Consider the following 20,229-nt stretch of genomic DNA (forward strand, 5'->3'; position numbering starts at 1 on the left):
GGGGAATGAATGTGAAGTGCCTTGAGGTATAATCGAGGCCTACATGAGGGCAATCTTCAGTGACTTTAAAGCAGGAATGTCTGGGTGAAGTTACAGCCGGTGATCAATCCGATGCGCAGCTGGATACATAGAAGCCAATGGGCTAATATAGGCCGATATGGCTCATTAATCAAGAAATATATCTGTGGCTATAAAGAGGCCTCAGAGTCCTCTGTGGATTATTGAGCAATATAAGTTTGCTTCTTTTTTATTATGAACAGGAAGAACTCCTTCTTGGAAATCTGCAAAATGGAATTAGAAGCTGCTGGGGTGCGTAAGCGTTCGCTAATGGATAGCAGGAAACAAAATGTACTTTAGAGCTGTATAATTATATTTGACCATTTTAGCTTCTATTTAACAGCTACTCTTTAATTCCATAAGCATTTCCAATTTCCTTATTGAAACAGACCGCTGCGATCATTCTTTGAAAGCGAGCTAGAGGCTAAAGCTGGGCAAAACATTGTTTCTGAATCCATTTGAAGATACTGTGCTAGAATGTTTTTTAATGAATGCTATCGAATTTGGGCAAAGCGCCACTCCACAAAACCACTTCCTAATTAGAGCGGGCGATTAAAGGAATTTTAATTAATTTGGTGTTTTCCCTCTACAAAAATCAGACAGTTTCCACGTACAAGAGCAAAAATCATAACAAAAGACAATCAGCGGCACATGCAGTTAATGGGCACGCACCCCTCAAATTCTCTTAATCCAACTCTGTGAATCTGGCCTTTTTGAACCCCTGAAGGTGAATTGTCGGGATGTTGCGCATCAGCTGCACTTACACACCCACAATTGAAGGAAACAGCTCTTAAGAGGCATCTGACTGTACACAATTTAGGATGCTCTTAAAAATAATACACTTAGATGTAGTAACTAAGTAACTAGTAACTAAGGCTTCCGGAAATTGCAAATTTCATTCTTACCTTCTCTGACAATAACATGACATTGCACGCCCTCAATCTCAAATCATAAAATATGCTAAAACGTGCAATTTCATGATGGTTATCACTAGGGTTGCACAATTAATAAAATTGTATTCTTAATGATATATTTGGCTTCCCACAATTAAATGAACACAATCTGGTGATACTGAAAACTCAAGTCACAGCTGTTCCCTGCATTGTTTAGTGCAAAGTTTGCTAGGCACCCTTAACTGCAGTGATATAACACAGAGCTAGTCATACAAAATCGATCAATCAATCAAATGTCTGTCGTAGCAAAAGCTGAAGACCTTGTCCCTAGAAGCGATCACCATGTGTTGTTTGGAAATGCAAGTGGTGTTAATCAGGAACAAATCGTATGCAAACAGTGGTGGAGAGTTGTGCCTGCAGTGCAAAGCAATACAACTAACTCACTCATCCATGTGAACTTGGTGAATGAATGAAGGCAAAGGAAAACAATGCAGCGGTTGCACATCAAATCCATAAAAGCCAGTCTGTGCAGCGCGTCAGCTCGCAAAGATGCACTGACGTCACCCACGTTGCATTTCCCCAAAAGACGCGTGTCCACTAAACGGGACCGGTTTTATTTAGCGGGAATGCCGCACAACATGGATGTGAAAGTGCTGCTGTGTTTGCGTGACATTTGTATCACACTAAAAAGCAATGGATAATCATGACAAATAATGCTGATCTCAACACTGCTCAAAAATAATTGCGATAATCATGTTGGCCATAGCTGTGCAGCCATAGTTACCACTTTTGTTAACACAATGCATGTGTATGAAATGCATGTTGTTTTCCGGCACTCCACAACAACCTCTACAGCGACAGTGTTTGAGAGTTACTGAGATAATACCGGCATTATCCACCAGCCATTAACACGATTGTTTATCCCCAACCCCTCCTTTGACAGACACAGCAGCAAAAACTAAATGAGTGAATTTGTCGCGTGCGTGTTTGTGGAAAAATCTGCATCCATATATGGTATACCGATCACGACGAGATGGCTGCCTTCTCTGACCTGTTTCCGTGTAGAGCACCAGAACATTTGTTCTCGTCCTGAGCAGCTTCTTGAAGTCTTTGTGGTCACTGACTTTCTCTATGAGAGGAGACACCTTCACTGCCTCCAGCACCGACAGGAGCCACACCTGGTGAAACACACACACATTCACGAATATTACCACAATAAGATCTCTCCATAGCATTAAATGTAGAAAAAAGACAAATTATTATTTAGTAAATTAGCCCATTTCAGAACAAATCAATAAGTCAGTGTTTTCAGGTTAGATAAGTATTCACTTTATACATTAAGTGGTCCAGCAGGATCATTTTTGATGACCTAGTCCTTATGAAACCACAAGACCCACTCATAAAAACACACAATATTTACCGAGTATTCCTTGAACCAGACATGCAGTGTTGATGCTCTTATATACATTTATACAGTTACTGATTATCTTTCCTTTACAATGGTACAAACGAGACAGAATTTTGCTTATAAAAATCCTCCTATACAGAGAGTGGGTTCAGCAGACGGCAACAGGAGGGGATTTGTATCATTAGTCTGAACGGCTCCTTTAACTTTTCAGACACTGGTAGGTGAGCTAATACTGTGAAAGGCCTAATATGGAAAACAAATCCCACACTGAGAGGCGTGCACTTTAATCAAAGACAAATTATGGAATTAAAAAGAGCGAGAGAGAGAGTAGACTGGTTATACTCTGCCATATAAAGTTATTTCCGTGCATTGTAATCATCTCTCTGCCATCCCGATTCATTAAAAAGCCCTTCATTTCTGCCTACGGAGAACTAAATTAGACATCAAACATGGCCTGCTCCCTCAGTGACGGCTGTTATAACCTGGAAACAAGCACCTGTCAGGCTTACTTTCTAATTTTAATTCTCCACTTGATTTTCTCCTGTTGTGAGACTACAAGGAACAAAAAGAAACTGTTTTCTGTAAACCATCTGTAAACTTCAAAATGAACACAGAGCTTAAAAGGCTTAGAGGAGGCAACTTAAATACCCCATATTGCACACAGTATCATATATAACGTGAGGAATATTAAATATAGGGCTGGGGTCTGTTTATGTTTTGTAACTTGTGCAGTGGTCTTATTACACTGATGTGACAAGATAAACACGAGCTGTGTAAGCATTTGTTTTGGACCCATGGGAAGCAGATGGCAAAGGGCGGGATAATTAGAGGCTACCTGGGTGACACTTGTCTAAATAGGTTGGCATTCAGTGGTTATGACAGCAGGATGGAGGCGAGATAAGGATGAGGAGGCAGGCTGCCTTTTTTTATCTAAGACAGGAAATATGGTGCTTCATGGTCCCCAAGAAGGATTAGAGTCAAGTTAACCAAATTTGATTCTTGCTTAATCAGTTCCTAAATATTCAATGATGTTCTGAAACTGTTCTTCTGAGACACATAATGACGAACATAAAGCCATAAATGGTGGATCCATAGTCTAACGGTCTAACCAGGGGTGGGGAACTCCAGGCCTCAAGGGCCGGTGTCCTGCAGGATTTAGATCTCACCCTGGGTCAACACACATCTGAGCCAAATGATTAGTTCATTACCAGGCCTCTGGAGAACTTCATGGCATGTTGAGGAGGTTTTTTTTTTAATCCATTTAAATCAGCTGTGTTGGATCAAGGACACATCTAAAACCTGCAGGACACCAGCCCCTGAGGCCTGAAGTTCCCCACCCCTGGTTTCCACAATTGTTTGGCAAGTGAAAGGTTGCTGGTGCAGTTCCAGCTAGAGATGCAAAACCCTTTTAAGGTTGCATCAGGAAGACTACCTGGCGTAAAAAAGAAAGATGTGGTACCTGCTGTGGTGACCCCTTGTGACAGGGGAGGAGCTGAAGGTAGCTTTTATCAAGCCACCAATGGAGCTGTTGGTTACTTGATTGGGAAAGGAACAAAGTAAAGTGGTGCAACATAACACATAGTGCACCACGGAACTCAGACATAGATCTTAATGAAAACTAAATGATGGGGAAACAAATAGAAAAAATGACAATAAATACATTGACACCATGAGTCTTTGCTCTGCGCAAGAGGAGCACTGCGAGTTTCTCAAACCAACATTCATTGTAATAATCAAATTATTACCACACTCATTCTTTTGTTCTTTTGTTTTTCTTTTTAAATTGCTGTCGGCTTGAAAAGTGGCTCTGAAAAGAGCGTCCTGCTAATTCACATTTGAGTTGAAAAAGGACTCAAAGTGACCCTGTGTTAGAGCAAAACAGTACTTCAAACCACTTTGGCACTATAATCCATTTATTTTGCATTTATATAAAGTCTTAGCAGTAAGGCTTTCACACACAGGCTGTTTCCTTTACTGGGTAAGGAGTAAACAGATGCTGCTAATTAAATACATTTAATTAACTGATCATTAGCAAGAGCGACCGCAACTGTAAAAGCAGAAGTTTTGGGAGTTGGGTGGTCTGGTAAGATGTGTGTTAGCACAATACTAAGGTAAAGACATCAGCAGTGATCTTACAGAAGCAATTGCTGCTGCTCAGTAAGCTGTGAGGGGGTTAAAAGGCCTTTCCAAACAATTTGAAGTCCAGATTGAGATTATTCACACGTGAAAAACATTCAAGACCAGTCAGTCTTCCCAGGAGCTGAACATGCCAGCCAGTTCACCCCAAGTTCAGACTGCAAAACACTCAGAGAAGTTACAGGCCTCAGCTAGTATACTAAATGTTAAAGTTCAGCACAATTAGAAAACGACTGAGCAAGTATGGCTTTTTTGCAAGAGTTGTAAAGGAGAAACACTCTTCGCTGTAAAAGGAACATGGCAGCACAGGTTAGATTTGCATTAAGTTTGGATCTGAAGAAACCACAAGACTTCTGGAGCAATATCCTTTGGACAAACACAACCCAAGTGGGGATGTCATTAAGATGACCATAAAAACCTCTGCATATTAAAGTAGTCTAGAGTCAAATAGGAGTCCATCTGCTATAGGCCTCTGCTTGTCTAGCCTCATATTATTATGTTTAGTCCTTCTCGGCTCTTAAAACGCCAGTAAATCATTAATCAGTCTAGTATTTGCATAGCCATGCATATACATGCACTGGTGTTGAGTTAAAACAACGTTAGATGGTCATCTTTAGTGACTGACTAGGAATATCTGACTGAAGATGGAAATAGGATTTAATGAATCGACAGTTCTGTCTAATATGAAGCAAGCTGCCATCTTTGGCAAAAGTTAGAAACTTTCCAGAGCCAACTTTCAGACCTTCCAGCTATGTTTGATATTTCAGAGAGTTTCCAGCAATTGGAACAAAATTTCCTAATTTGGCTGTTGTAAGGAACAAAGTGATTAGGCCAACAAAGCTTGGTTTAATGAAGTAAAACAGTTCGTCAAGAGATGAACTTTAAACTGAAAGGTTGGATTCCAGTAAAGGTCTGCTGGTAACTGGTGTTTTTGCAAAACTCAAGGAGAGAAACAGATTTTTCTACTGTCAAAGTCTGTTATTGTTCTTTATAAGCGCCTTACACCATCCAAAGTGTGTGTCATCTTCAAGTGGTAGATGTGCAATAATAGAAATAACAAGACAGCCTTCAAAAGTGACAGGCCTATTGAGAAGCAGCATTACCATACGGGCGATCGTGGCTCAAGAGTTGGGAGTTCGCCGTTGCCTACTGGTGGTGGTCAGAGGGCCCGGTGGCGCCAGTGTCCGGCAGCCTCGCCTCTGTCAGTGCGGGTGTGGGTACAGTGTAGCTTGCCATCACCAGTGTGTGAATGGGTGGATGACTGGATGTGTAAAGCGCTTTGGGGTCCTTAGGGACTAGTAAAAGCGCTATACAAATACAGGCCATTTACCACACCACCAATGATTTATGCTAGTTTTATTACAGTCGGGCACATGTATAGAAGGCTAAACTAGAAGAACGCAGAGGTTAAACTTCAAGTGCAATCAGATGAGATGTGGGTTAAAAGTAACTGAAAAAGAATAGTTGGAATGAGAATGTGGTTCCTTTTCACAGCCTTTGGCTTATTCGCTGAATGCTGGCAGTGCTTTTCTTTCTGTAGTTGGTAGCCTTGTGCAATAAATAGCAATTATTGATGATAAATGTAAGAGTACATAAGTATAATAAGTACAGGACACCATTTCCTATCAGATAATAGCAGTCTTGAAACAGTTGCCTTGGTATCGCAATCATTCAGTTCAACTCCCCATGTATTCATAGCAAATTCTTGTTCTTTTAGTCTTATGGAGACAGAAGTTAAACGAGCCCACAACATACTTTGTACAGTAAATCATTCTAAAAATGAACATTTTTCATTATTTGCATCAGATTTAAAGAATGTAATTAATTTATTTGGTTATTTATTGAAAATATGTGAAAATGTTCCATTTTTGGAGACATTAGTCTTTATTATGTTCATCCTTAAACTCTTCTAATTCAAAAAAAAGATCTTGAACAGGTTAAAATGGAGCATGATGCATTCAGTATCAGTACCAGGAAAGAAATTAGCATATTCATAAATAGTCATCTATGGTTTCAAAGCAGTCTTTGAATCAAGATGATGTATTTATGGGGGGGGGGGAATCACATGGTGCACTGTGCTACAGTCTGAGAAGATTGGTGAATTGCATATGCAAATGTATATATATTACCATGAGGGCATAATGATCTATTTTTCCCCTGAATTTCTAGTAACTGACCCACATGACGATTGCTAAGTGGAATGTAAATTTCATGAATATGTCTATGGTTTCTGAACACTCAATCACTTGTGCAATCAGGCTACTGTGGTCCATAAAAATCGAATGGTTAATGATTAAAGCTTGACTTAAATGGATCACAAGCAGCAAGCCACTACCGCCCAGCAGAAACTGATCTGAAACTAATATTTTACAATTGCACCTAATGTTTATCTCCTATTGATAATTGCTTATGATGAAAACTAAGAAGATGTATGCTTCTTAAAAGTGCTCATGTCCCCACTGTCATTGATGAGTCTGTTCAAGCGCCTAAATCTGTTTGACCCACTTCACAGAAAGACTCACCAATGCTCAAAAACAGAAGTATCGCTATCATCAGACAGAAATAGGTTTCACTGACTCATTAACTCGTACCGACTCTATTCACAAGTTTTACAGCCTAGTCCAGAGTAAAGAGACACGGACACCTGGCATTTAATCTTAGGTAATCAGCAGAATGACACCCTACACTGAATACTGTACCTGTCCTGTACGGCCTGACATTCATTTTACGATACACCGTATCATGAAAGCTTTAATGCAAACTTAAACCTGATGTGTTCTAATTTCATAATAGATGCAGGACAGAGAAACTCCTGCATGTGTCACAAAAAGCTGAGTTTTTATTTATTTTATTTGAATTCAGGTGCTCTGGGAGTATGTGGTGTCTGGCCCATTGCTATGGGCCATTCATCCTTATACAGTACAACCGTTGCAAGTGCTTGGTCTGCATAGTTGGCTATAAGTTGGACTCATTCCTGGTGGGTGATGGGCTCTGCCAATGCTGCCCTTTGTCACTTATTCTGTTCATAATTTTTATGGACAGAATTTCTAGGTGCAGCCAAGTGGCGGAGGGCTTTCCCTTGGGTGGTCTCAGAATCCCATTTCTGCTTTTTGCGGATGATGTGGTTCTGTTGGATCCATCAGGTGATGGCCTCCAGCTCACTTTGGAACGGTTCGCAGCCGAGTGTGAAGCGGTGGGAATGAGAATCAGCACCTCCAAATCTGAGGCCATGGAAAAAGGGTGGAGTGCCCAGGACAGGGACAAGTTCTTGTTCACTAGTGACGGGAGATGGGAGCGGGAGATCGACAGACGGATCGATGCTGCGGCTGCAGTGATGCGGACGCTGTGCCAGTCTGTTGTAGTGAAGAGAGCTGAGTGTTAAAGCGAAGCTATAAATTTCTATGGTCACGAGCTGTGGGTAGTGACCAAAGGAACGTGATCGCGGATACAAGCGGTGGAAATGGGCTTCCTCTGAAGGGTGGCTGGCCTCTCCTTTAGAGATAGTCTGAGAAGTTCGGGCATCTGGGAGGAGCTCAGAGTAGAAAGCTACTCCGTCACATCAAAAGGAGCCAGTTGAGGTGGTTTGGGCATCTAACAAAGATGGCTCCTGGGTAAGGTGTTCCCGGCATGTCCCACAGGGAGGAGGCCCGGGGCAGACCCAGGACACAGAGGGAGGTTTGGGCTTCTCTGCTTGGGCTGCCGCCCCCACAACCCAGCCCCGGATAAGCGGAAGAAGACGGATGGATGGAATTTCATATTGAAATCGTTAAGCGAGCAATGTATTTACTAAGCAAACACATGTATCCTTATGCTAGCACACTGAATTATGCTGTCAGTTGACATTACTGATAGGCAAAGGGTCAATCACCTTCAGTCTGATGTGAAAGTCTTAAAATTAATTTGTCATTAAGATTACATTCAGTCTGAGTTATCACAGGAAGTACTGAAACCACAACAAAGAAAGTTGAAAATAATACATAATAATAATAATATTTATTCTGTTCAATCCAAAATATAACACTTCATATTAAGTTATGACTGCTGCTGATTAGCATATAGTCTCAAAAAAAACAAAAACCCCACAATACAGCAAATTAACTACAGCAGGAAGCTCTGTAATACAATGCATTGATGGACTACTAATTACCAAAAACCTGAGCTCTGTAACTTTATATCAGGGGTGTCAAATATAATGCCCAGGGTTCAGAATCACTCTGTTTTTTCTGCCTCCCCCATTCTCAATCACACTACACCAAACTAATAGATAAACCAATTTCTTTAATTTACTACAGCAATATTTCTTTATCATGTAGAAAACTGAGATTTACTGTCAAAATTGTGCTTTTTTTCTTATATTAGCATTTGCTGTGGCGGCTGATTACATAGAGATCTTTTTTTTTTTTAAATGTATGTATCAAATTTGATCCACTTGACCTTACAGGGTTAAGAGCATATTTTTGTTATTGTTTTCATTGTGTGGTTTTATTTAATTTGTTTTTATCATAATACAAACACTTATGTTCAATATAATAATAATAAAAATAATAACTTTTATTTATAGGCATCTTTCAAGACACTCAAGGACACAATTAAATAGCAAAATCACAGTATGCATAAAATTGGAAAACACCATAGAATTAAAAGTCAATGCATCAACAGAACAGGCAACCTTTAAAAGATGTGTTTTAATACTGGCATTAAAAGATAAGGAGAAAAAATATAATCCTGATCGAAGTATGGTCTGTTTTAAATCAGTTGAAAAGCCTGATTATCTATAATAATAATAATAATAATAATAATAATAATAATAATAATAATAATGACAAAACTGTGAGAGCACCAAAATTCAATAGAACCTTTTTACAGTCATACCAACCAGCACTGTGTTGTACATATAACTATGTTGCATTTTCCTGTCATTTCTGACTATCTGATGAACATTACATTAATACATTATCTGAACATGCTGAAATTTAGGGATGTGTCCAGTGGTAGGTGTTACCTGATAAGATAAAAATAGCTGATTTAATAGATTTTTCCTACTTCAAAATATTAATATGAGAAAGCTCTGACATTACAGTTTCATCACGTTCAAACAAGAAAGAAAATGTTATCATGGAGTCTGATTAAGTAGGATTTAATACTTCACAGACCATCAAGACTGTCACTGATGAAAGGATAAGGCTCATTCCACATTTTTCTTCAAGAAAAAAAAAAAGGCAAACCAAGAATTAGTTTATGAATATATAATCCAAGTCGTATCATTTCAATTCTAGTTAACCGCTCAGTCATATCCCCAGTTTACTGCTTGATTAATGAATTAGTAAATACCATCTTAATGTTGTGTATTAAGCTGAAATACACCAGTGTTCTTAAAATCCGGTTACAGATTAGAGTGCCGGTTTTTCAAAGACCTCAACCTAAGGACATCTTTGTTCGAGTGACCCATCAGCAGTATAACCAATAAACAGAAATCCCACTAGTGGCTAGCAACCACCAAGCTGTGTACCACAACAACAGCTCCGAAAGCTCTGCTCACCTACCATCGCTGTGAGAGCCATTATAATTGTGTTGTGTTCGCACCTTCCCAACATTGCATTTCCCCATTATCGCCACCCTCTACAGGTGGACAACGTCATTGGTACAAAGCAGATGAATAGAGATTAGATACAAGGGGAGCAGCACTCATTTTTCACAGGTATCAGACTCCACTGGGAATGCTAAATGAGAACGAGGAACAGAGCAGGAAAAGAAAAACAAGCTTCTTTTGTTTTACCTCTGTACTCTACAGAGGTAAATTGCCCCCAATTCCACTTGGTGAGTCAACTCAAGAGAAATAATTACCTTTATTATCAATTTGATTTTGGCAAACACAATCTGGAGACACAATATAATCTGACAGCACTAAAAGCCGCAGCTTTTAAAAAACAACTCTCTAAATATCACAAAGGATTTACTGCCAAACTGTTTTCGTTTTGTTTATCTGATACGGAACGTGCACAGAACCTAAAATAATATGTTTGGGATAAGCTGATATCACCTAATAATAACGTCTTGATGCTTGTTCAATCATGCATCTGGACGCAGCGTTTTCAATGGGAGAAACGTTTGACAATTTGCATATTAATGATCAAGGAACTGACCTGACAGCCCATTGTTTATTCAATGGGCTGGTTTCAGTTTACTGTGCAAATGTACTGTTTATACGGTTGGGGAAACCTGCAGTGAGCTGAGACTAAAGAAGTCACTTGGATTAGTGACAAAACGTTTCTCACATTGAAAACGCCGCGTCAAGATGAACAGAATCAACCTTTTGGAAGCTGATAACAACCCGCCAACAATTTCGTCAGACTTATAACACTAGTGGCTCAGTTGCACTTGAGTTTAAATAGCTACAAGGCAGTTGCTGTCCTATGAAAATCTGACAGTTGCTCAGCGATTGCATTGATACACTTGAAAGTTGTTGCAGTGACCAAGTTGCAAGGTGACTTCACAGGTCACCTGGCGGGAGGAAATTGGTCTCTAAATCTCTAATCACAGTCCAACTCAGACTGACTGCAATCTCAGAAAGACTGGCAATAGGGCTGTTCGATATAACGATATATATCGGATGACGATATAAAAACGTCGATCGTTTCATTTTACGCTATCGTTTGTTTCGTGGTGTCGCAAAATAAACTGTTTACGGCAATATTTTTTCATCGTTCTGATGGTCATTGTAGTGGCTATATTCATTTCTTAAAGTTCTCTCTTTCTCTTACATTTAATATAACCACACTACGGACGGACAAGCGCCTGTTTTTATGCGTTGTCGTTAGCAACAACAACGGTAACACCATCGCGTGTCCGCTTGTTTATGTTCCACATAAACCTTTCATAATAAAGCTAAAGATCCTGTTGAGACTTTTCAAAATAAACTGAATCACGTGAAAGAGCAGATTATTTACGGATGAGAAGTAAAAAAGAGCCGCCAGGTGCTAAAAAATAGACCTTAGACTCAAACGTTAGAACAGGCTTTTCCCCGCAGCACGCCGTGTAATAAATACTCACAAAGAAAACGGCGGCCGTTACAACTTATGTCTAAAAATGTATCGTTTCATGCATCGGTTAAAACACTCGACTCCAGCTACATGACGCGCAGCTGGAAACACTTCCCGCAAGTCGAGCTGCCCGAGATTCACAGAATTTACAGAAAATGTTACATTTTTGTGATTTATATCATTATCGGGATGATAGAATTCTTATATCCCGATATAAGATTTTGGTCATATCGCACAGCCCTAATTGGCAATGGTTTGCACCCAATTGCCAACTAATTTATCAACACAGACAATACATTGCACACTGACTCATATTGATGACAAAGTCTTTTCAATAGGGGACTGGCCAGCGCCATTGTCATTTTGCAGTTAAATCACATTCCTGCTGCAACTATGTCACTATTTTAATTCCCGTTTCAAATAAACGAGGACTCTGGATGCAAGTAGTTAACAGGAATTCTGTGCATTTACATGGCAACAGATTTGTCAGTTATCGCAGACCTGCTTCCCATCTTTAAAGTAACCGTTGCAATAATGTGCTATGATCTCCAACCTGCGTTTCTCCTGCTGGGACTGTAGCAAAAAAAGACAAGCTGAAGAAAAGTGAAACAAAAAGAAAAAACATATCAAATCCAAGCTCAAAACCAAAAAGGGCGCAATCACTTAAACACGTACAAATGTGAAACATTCATTCTCATGAAGGTAATCTACCTGAAATGCGTTCATCATCACTAATTACAACCCTGAATATGCCTCAGAAGGCAGAGGAAATCCATTAGTAGGTTATACAACTACCTTCCTCCTCTGCCATAAAAGGTATATCCCATCACGTCACCGCAGAAAAATGTGGTGCACACCAAGCAGCAGGAGCCCTAGCCCCTGCCTGCGAGCCCACACCCTCCATCTGCTCTGACAAATCTGCTTAATAAATGGCATCCAGTTCTAGGGGCATTACTGAATCAGCACAAATCACACCAGTGTTTGTCAAGCACTTGCCTTGAGTTTCCTATGACTAATGAGCCATTCAGGTGTAGTTGGTGTGTGCGGACTGGCTGATTGTAAAGGAAGCTATTTAGCATCTGATAACACACATACACACACACACAGAGTGCTGATTTAGAGGCCTCTTAGCTTTCAAATGAGCAGAGGAGCAATCAATTAACTGCTTTTGCAACTATCACATTTCAGCTATCACTGACAGACGTCACGAGAGAAGTTTGGCCTACTAACACACTGCTGAGCCAGTGCTGTGAAATAAAGCATGGATGCTTTTCTGGTACTAACCAAACATTTTAGCAGAAATCTTTTACAAAGAGTCAAATATGAATTCATTTTATTTTGTATAGCATCAAATCACAACAACAGCTGTCTTATATTGTAAGGTCAAGCCCCCACGATAATGCATAGAGAACGCCAACAATCAGATGACCTCCTGTGAGCAGGCACTGGGTGACAGTGGAAAGAAAAAACTCCCTTTTAACAGGAAGAAACCTCCGGCAGAACCAGGCTCAGGAGGGCAGCCATCTGCTAGAACAAGCTGAAGGTGAGAAGTGGAGGACACATAGATATTAATAATAACTGATGACTAAATGCAGTCATGTAGATGTGAACCTTTAGAATGACCAGGATTTCTATACTGATTACTCCTAAAATTTAAGCCAATCTTCATGTGATTTAAAATTATAGGCAAACACATTTTACCAAAGAAATAAGAAACAATTTACACATTAACACAAACTGACAGCAAATAGGGGAAACCAGATTTCTTGCTACTCTCCGTCTCTTTCTGAGGGGGCACCAGCAAAGATCACACCAAGAGGACACCATGAAATACAGAAAGAGGTTAAAAAAGAACCAGACTAACAGCAAAACACCAACAGATACGTCGACAACTTCCAAACATAAGAAACACATGCCATGTCACAAGTGTAGCAAAGGCCAAGTGGACGCTCTACAACACTTCTGGGACAATGACGCAAATGTTGAACCTACAGCAAAATGCATAATCCTCATATTAGGAAGGCATTAGGCTTTTCTACCTGAGGGTGAGATGCAGTTATTTAGAGAACAATGTAAGCTAAACCGTTTCAATAAAGTTACAGAAGTATGTCAGAGCCCCTTTCCATGCCCTGAAGCTTAGGAGAGGTTTGGTGACGCAACAAGAGAATGAACCAAATCCAATCAACAACAGAATGGTGGGAAAAAAATAAAAGGTTTTCAAATGGTCAATCCACAGTGCTGACTTCAAACTAACCCAGATATTGCGTCATGTCCTCAGGAAGGCTGTTCAATTAAAACCTCCCACAAATACTGACGACCTAAAAAGGCTATAGCTGGAAGGAGCTTCCCAAACTCCTCTTCATCATTGTCCAACTCTTTTTAGGACCTATGAGAAATGTCTTAAAGATTCTACACATGATAGATTTAGTCTTTTCTTTTTTCCACCCAGGACCAAGCGATTATTTATCATGCTCAAAACACACGAAAGACACAATTTTTAGTGTTTTATTAAGTTTAAGAGTACACATTTTTTTATTGCAAGTAAAAACTGCCAGGAGGCCATCTCCTTCAGATAAACAGCAATCAGAAATAACATGTAAAGTATTACGACATATATTAATTTACCAAGCAATCGCTAATGGCAGAGTGTGGTTATGACAGTGTGTGGATATAATTAATGTCTAAAATACATGTTCAACACTGCAAATACCACAAAGATATGTTTCGGGGAACACATCAATAAAGTCCCCTCCATCCCCATGGCTACTGCTAACGCTGCTATTTCTGTAAATGTGTAAATGAAATGTCAGTGAAAGAAGGTAGGGCCACACATTGATTTTTCTGGCCTGAAAAAAAGTAGTGTGTCATTGACAAGGAGACATAATTTTAAAGTTACCAGCCATGGGCAAGCAATCCAGATAGTTAATTGTGTATATGGGGTGGGTGTGGGTGGGGTGTGTGTGTCTGAGTGTGTGTGTGAGAGAGAAGGGTGTTTGGATTAAATTGTTTTGACAGGCAGGCCTTTACCACCCAGACAGCTGGCCTCTAACTGCTGCAGTGGTTTATCACCTCCCATACAGAATCACCTACAAACACCCGACAGTGCTACCTAACACCCAAAGAGGCTTTATCAAGAGCCAAGAGAAAATCCCAGTGGCTCATAGCACAGGAACTACTGTGGAATAACTCCAACATCCTGAGCAATAAATTGCACATTTCCTTTCATGATATCACATATCAGTTTTGATGCCCGGCATCTAGCTTGGTCTGCTTCTACTGGCAGATGATGGAGCCTTCAAAGCTGCTGCTGGATTCACCTGCCGTCATAAAGCACTTATCAGGCCCAATATACTGAAATCTGCCGGTTCTGATGAGGTCCAGTAGACTCAAGGAGTTTAAATTGGGCTGGAAGAGGTCGAAATTGAAGAAATTTGATTTTTGTCCTGTTTTAATAATTAACACCAGCTGAATAAATTGACTCCATGTTTCTGCTGTGAATGTAAATGCTGTAAAATTACAGCCGAGAGTAAGCGCTTGAACAGCACAGTCACTATTTACTCCCAAGAGCTGTGGCACGGTGCCAACGTGTCACAAAGTATCACTGTCAAATGCATATATACAGAGCGTACTGCACGCACGCACACACACACACCCAATCACCACCCTTGTGTGCGAAAGGCTGCTTCACAACAGGAAGCAGAGCAGGAAAAGGTCTGCATCAGTAACCGTGGTCTAAAGTGGCACGAATGTCGCTCTACATTACAGAGCTAGCTCGCTTTTTAGAGCTGAGACAATGAACTGATTACCTGTTTAAAGGGTGCTCGCACACCTTACCTTCTTTATTATGGTACAGTTTGCAGGCTTATATTTAATTTAAGATATCTTCCCAGAGTTCCGGGGAGCTATTGTCCTCCATTTATCATCGCTCTGCAAGATGAAAATCAACTGGAGCAGATCAGTGTAGATTTTTCCTGAAGTTATAAATGTTTAAGCAGTTACAGCAGCACATCTGACATCTTAACATACTTTTGTTTAGTCTAACACTTTAGAAGCTGTGTCCCTGTTGTGTGTTTTGGATGTAATTATGTCTACAGAGCGAAGAATCTTCATTAGTCCTTGGGCTCCACACGTGAGTGTCCCAGCAAACTTCACGGACATAAAGCTCTGTGTGACTCCAGGAACACCTACATAGGAGGGCTGTCCTTACTGTTAATGCTTATTTAAGATCATTAATCGCATGGAAACACCAAAGATTCACTTACGCTATGCTAGGGGTGTCAAACATAAAGTCCTGGGGCCAGAATCAGTCCGCTAAAGAGTCCAATCTGGCCCACTGGACAGCTTTGGAAAATGTGAAGGAGGGGGTACATTTTTAGACTTTTAACTGTAGCTTCCTATGTTTTACAGCTTTTTCTACTGAGCTCCTCCATTCATGCTACACCAAAGTGAATAATTAATAGACAAACAATTAAATGACAGCAATGTCCTGTTCTTCCACTGTCAACAATAGAAACCTATGACTTTTACAATGGGCTGACAGTGGGAGGAAGAGGACAATCTGTCAATGAACACAACACAAATTCTCTGTTTTATAATAGAAGGACAGTCTGCACATTAAGCTAAGATCACTTATTCTGTAATTTTACAGACTTAGTTCTTACTACAGCATTTTTTTTTTTAATCATGTAGGAAAAACTGAGATATACTGCTGAAAGTTCTTCCTTTCCTTATGTTAAAATATCTCGGGGATTAAATGTGTAGCTAAACTTCTTCACACTGACAGACAGAGGAGTTTCACAGGTCTGGCCCACTTAAGATCAAAGTGGGCTGTACGTGGCCCAAAATGTAAAATGAGTTTGGCATCTCTGCTCTGTGAAGGTATTGAGTTCTGTGACAAATTCACAGGCGATTTTCCCCATGATCTCTCATTGGCCTGTATTTATATAGCGCTTTTCTAGTCCCTAAGGACCCCAAAGCGCTTTACATATCCAGTCATCCACCCATTCACACACAGGTGATGGCAAGCTACATTGTAGCCACAGCCACCCTGGGGCGCACTGACAGAGGCGAGGCTGCCGGACACTGGCGCCACCAGGCCCTCTGACCACCACCAGTAGGCAACGGGTGAAGTGTCTTTCCCAAGGACACAACGACCGAGACTGTCCAAGCCGGGGCTCGAACCGCCAACCTTCCGATTACAAGGCGAACTCCCAACTCTTGAGCCACGATCGCCCCTATCTCATTTTACCGAGCAGGACCAAGTTAGAATCACGGGTTTTCTTATCCTAAATTATAGTGCACAAGAGTCAACATATTTGCTGTTTGATACAATTAAATTAGGGCACGTGAACAAGTTGTGACACGTCACGCCACACGGAGGGAGACTGCACAGCCTACTGTCCTGCTTCCAAAGCGCACTTGAGCTGCATGCTCCCCAACTGCCAGTCAGTGGTCAACAGCCAGACCCGCACTGTGCAAGTCACTTCAGTTTGCAACTTTCAGTTCCACTTAAGAGTGAAAATGAATGGGCTGCTGAGCTGCGACCGTGGAGTGTAAGTCTAACACGCCCGGTGAATGCAACAAAAGCGGCATGTGCAGCATAAGCTGTGACAGAAAGGTAAGCTCTCTGAGGAGCCCCGGTTGTCCGGACTTTACCGGACGGTTTACGGTTTAGAAACATGGGAGGGACCCCGTGTGTGCACATGCGACCACCGGCCAGACGCCGCTGAGTGCGGGCAGCTACATAAATAAATCCAGTGATAATACCTGCGCCACACACATCGCAGTGCCCCCTTATTATTATTACTAGCTGCTTAAATCTGGGCACCAAGTTCAGTCAAGGGCTGTCAACTTCCCTCCTGCACCTCCTGCACGGACAGGCTAGAAGACGCGGAGAGGAGGAGCGATTTAGATTTATTTTTAAAAAATAATTTCTCTTCTGTATTGAGGGATGGCACAGCGACGCACTTTAAATGAAACACACAAGAGGTTCGTGTGACTCACCAGCAACACCAACGTTAACATTTTCGCCTCTCTCATCCGACTCCCGTAGCGATTCCAAGAGGCCATGATGCCGTTGCCACGTCTGGATACGCAGGCGCATTCGCTTTTCCACGGATTCTTGAGCATGGCGCAAGGGTTATTGGGAAATGTAGTCCTGAGCGGGGGAGGCAGCAAAAGTCACGGGGGAGCTATTGCAGCTGCTACCCCCAACACACACACACACACACACACACACACACACACACACACACACACACACAGGTTAGCACCGAGTGTAAGAACTGTAGTCTACGTGGTTTTGTTTTTATCGGACTAATGCAGACATACTGAAGGACAATTAATTACACGAGGGGCTAATTAGTAAATTGGCTTGTGATTGAAAGGATCTTAATTAGCTCTTTATCAATTGGACTTCCACTCCTGAAGAAAAATTGGCTTGATGAAATGTGCTCAACAACATCTGATTTAAGCAACGTTTGGCGCAAGGTGAATAGAATAAAATATAATAGAACAGAATAGATGTGGAGAATTGTAGAAAATTGCGTACAGTGATAACACTGTATAACGATAAAAAAGGGGCCAATCAAACACCCAGTTTAATCCATATACGTCAGTGAAGAGTAGAATAGAATAGAATAGAATGGAATAGAATAGAATAGAGCAGTGATGCTCTATAAACAAATGTTTCTTTCGGATGTGCCCATCAAGTCTTTTTTGACACTAAAGAAAACACATCTACAGCATAGAATGACAGTGTTTTCAGAATGGACTTTGACTTGCTCTGATGTTAACCTTATTGCCATCTTGAAATTCAGTAGTAAACAAATTGAAAAGTTTTGTTTGTTTGGTTTTACTTGCATGTATTGGTTGTTGCCATTGTAATTGGCCTAAGACATAGTTAAGAATTTCCTGTAAATTTTAGGCTTGTGGAATGTAAATAGACTAGAGTAGTAACAAAACAGAAAAGTGTATAACCATAACTTGTGTTCCCTGTTTAAGCTTTGCTGTTTACTTGCAAAGCAGGGGAACACTCACATTCCCAGTGGACCTTTATTGCCCGGTTACCCCGACGGCAGGTAGGCTGCTGTTGCATCCCAGACAACAGCACGCAGGGCAAACCTTTCCCAGAAAATCCCTTTGGTCTTTTCTTAACTCGGTGCGGCTGTTTCTGCACTGGACATAGGCAGTGTTGTGACACTCTTCTTGCTCTCCGGGGTGTCCGTGCGTATGTTCCTCCCGATTGCGCTTGCAAATCGGCCTCTTACTCCCCCCCCACCCTCCTCACCACCCCCAATCCTCCACTCCTCCCCGCTCTCCCCCAACCCGGTGGTATCGTCCGACGGTAAAGAAGAGAGAGCGCAGTTGTCGGCTGCAGGTCTCTCGGAGAGGAACGCGCAGCGGCTGAGGAAACAAGACTAGAACCCGTCTCTATTCTGGCTCCACAGCTTAAAAACTGCGACTGTGATTCTCTCCTTATCTCTACCTGGCATTCTCATCAACTTAGGGAATACAAACATCTTGCAAGGTAAAAGAAAAATCACTTTTCCCTTCTTTCCCACTGCAAAATACCTGGGAGGACTAATACAAAGCACTTTTTGGGTGTGTTGTGCACCAGTTTCCAGCTTGTATCCCGCTTCAGATTTACGAAATGGATTGCAGTTCGACTTTGACTGAGGTGTTTGATTTTTTTTTCATATTAAAGTCAAATCAGCACAATAGCCTGCTGCAGCTTAGCTGACCTGCACAGATAAAATAAATAAGGGACCCTCCATCACTAATGGATTGGCTACTCGAAAGCTTTATTCAGCCATGCTGTGGGGTCCGTTTCTCTGGACCATTTTTCTATCAGAGCGGGGTTTGAGCGGTGGGGCTGTGTTTTTATCCTAAATGTCAGACACTTTGCGGATATCCTCTTTTTCCCACTTTAACTGCTTGAGGCAAAGTGATTTGTCCGTTGATATAGCGTGTTATTCAGAGCTGCTCCTTTATGTCTCGCCAGTTTTACTTTCCACTCACGTTTCATCCCAGGATCAGAGGCGCATTTGTGGGCTGCAGGAGCTGGCTGTGCCTGCCACATTAGCACTGCCTCAAACTTACTTTGTGCTGCACGCTGTCCTGTAGTCCCGGTAAGAGGCAAGACGTGGACTTAAAAAGCAACCTTGTTGGGAAACTTGTTCCCGTTGTTAGGAGATATGCTTGGGAAGGAAAGTGCATTTTTTGGGAGATTGTGCGCCTGGTCGGCATTTCTCTTTTTAAATATTTGTGTGCGCGGTAACCCAATTTGGCGGTTCAGAAGTTTGGTGTAAAATCGACCACCCTGTCTTTTCTTCCCGACTGTGCAAGTGAATTTTATTGTCTGACTTAAAGACGGCCAATAATGACCTCATTGCTCATCACTTCCGATAACAGATTAACAGCTTTTACGCACGGGTTGAGCAGCCTTGCGCACAACGATTCGGGTGTTTTGTTCTTTCCCAATCCCAGGAAACGTTAGTGAGGCTAATTCTGCACGAGAACACTCAGAAAATATTCATGAGCTTGTCACTTGGATGAATAGCTTCTCCATTTCTCCCCGATAAAGACACTTCAGATTTGTAATAGTTTAAATTGTAAAGCTGTCCAGGTAAAAGCGCCTGAGGCTGTGGATTTCGAACAAAGAGATACCCTATTATAAAAGAAATAGGTCGATTTC

The 20,229-nt window shown here is 41.3% G+C and overlaps 2 protein-coding genes across 5 annotated transcripts in view; one reads left to right on the top strand and one right to left on the bottom strand.

The window, feature by feature from the left end:
* Positions 1-17,636, bottom strand: part of pdia5 (protein disulfide isomerase family A, member 5) — a 73,696-nt gene extending 56,060 nt beyond the window's left edge. Inside the window, exons 1-2 of the mRNA XM_082507376.1 lie at positions 17,538-17,636; positions 2,002-2,128 (exon numbers count right to left, since the gene is read on the bottom strand). Of these exons, the coding sequence (XP_082363502.1) occupies positions 2,002-2,128; positions 17,538-17,603 (193 nt within the window). The 5' untranslated portion in view covers positions 17,604-17,636. The remainder of the gene's footprint in view (positions 1-2,001; positions 2,129-17,537) is intronic.
* Positions 17,637-18,870: 1,234 nt separating this feature from the next.
* sema5ba (sema domain, seven thrombospondin repeats (type 1 and type 1-like), transmembrane domain (TM) and short cytoplasmic domain, (semaphorin) 5Ba) overlaps positions 18,871-20,229 on the top strand; it is a 194,935-nt gene continuing 193,576 nt past the window's right edge. For 3 of the 4 annotated variants that reach the window (XM_082507351.1, XM_082507358.1, XM_082507356.1), the window contains exon 1: positions 18,871-19,062. The gene's annotated coding sequence lies outside the window, so the exon portion shown is untranslated. The remainder of the gene's footprint in view (positions 19,063-20,229) is intronic. The other variant, XM_082507359.1, reaches the window with a different exon arrangement.

This window comes from Aulonocara stuartgranti (genome assembly GCF_965226115.1).
Source record: "Aulonocara stuartgranti genome assembly, chromosome: 16".
Classification (NCBI taxonomy): Eukaryota; Metazoa; Chordata; class Actinopteri; order Cichliformes; family Cichlidae; genus Aulonocara; species Aulonocara stuartgranti.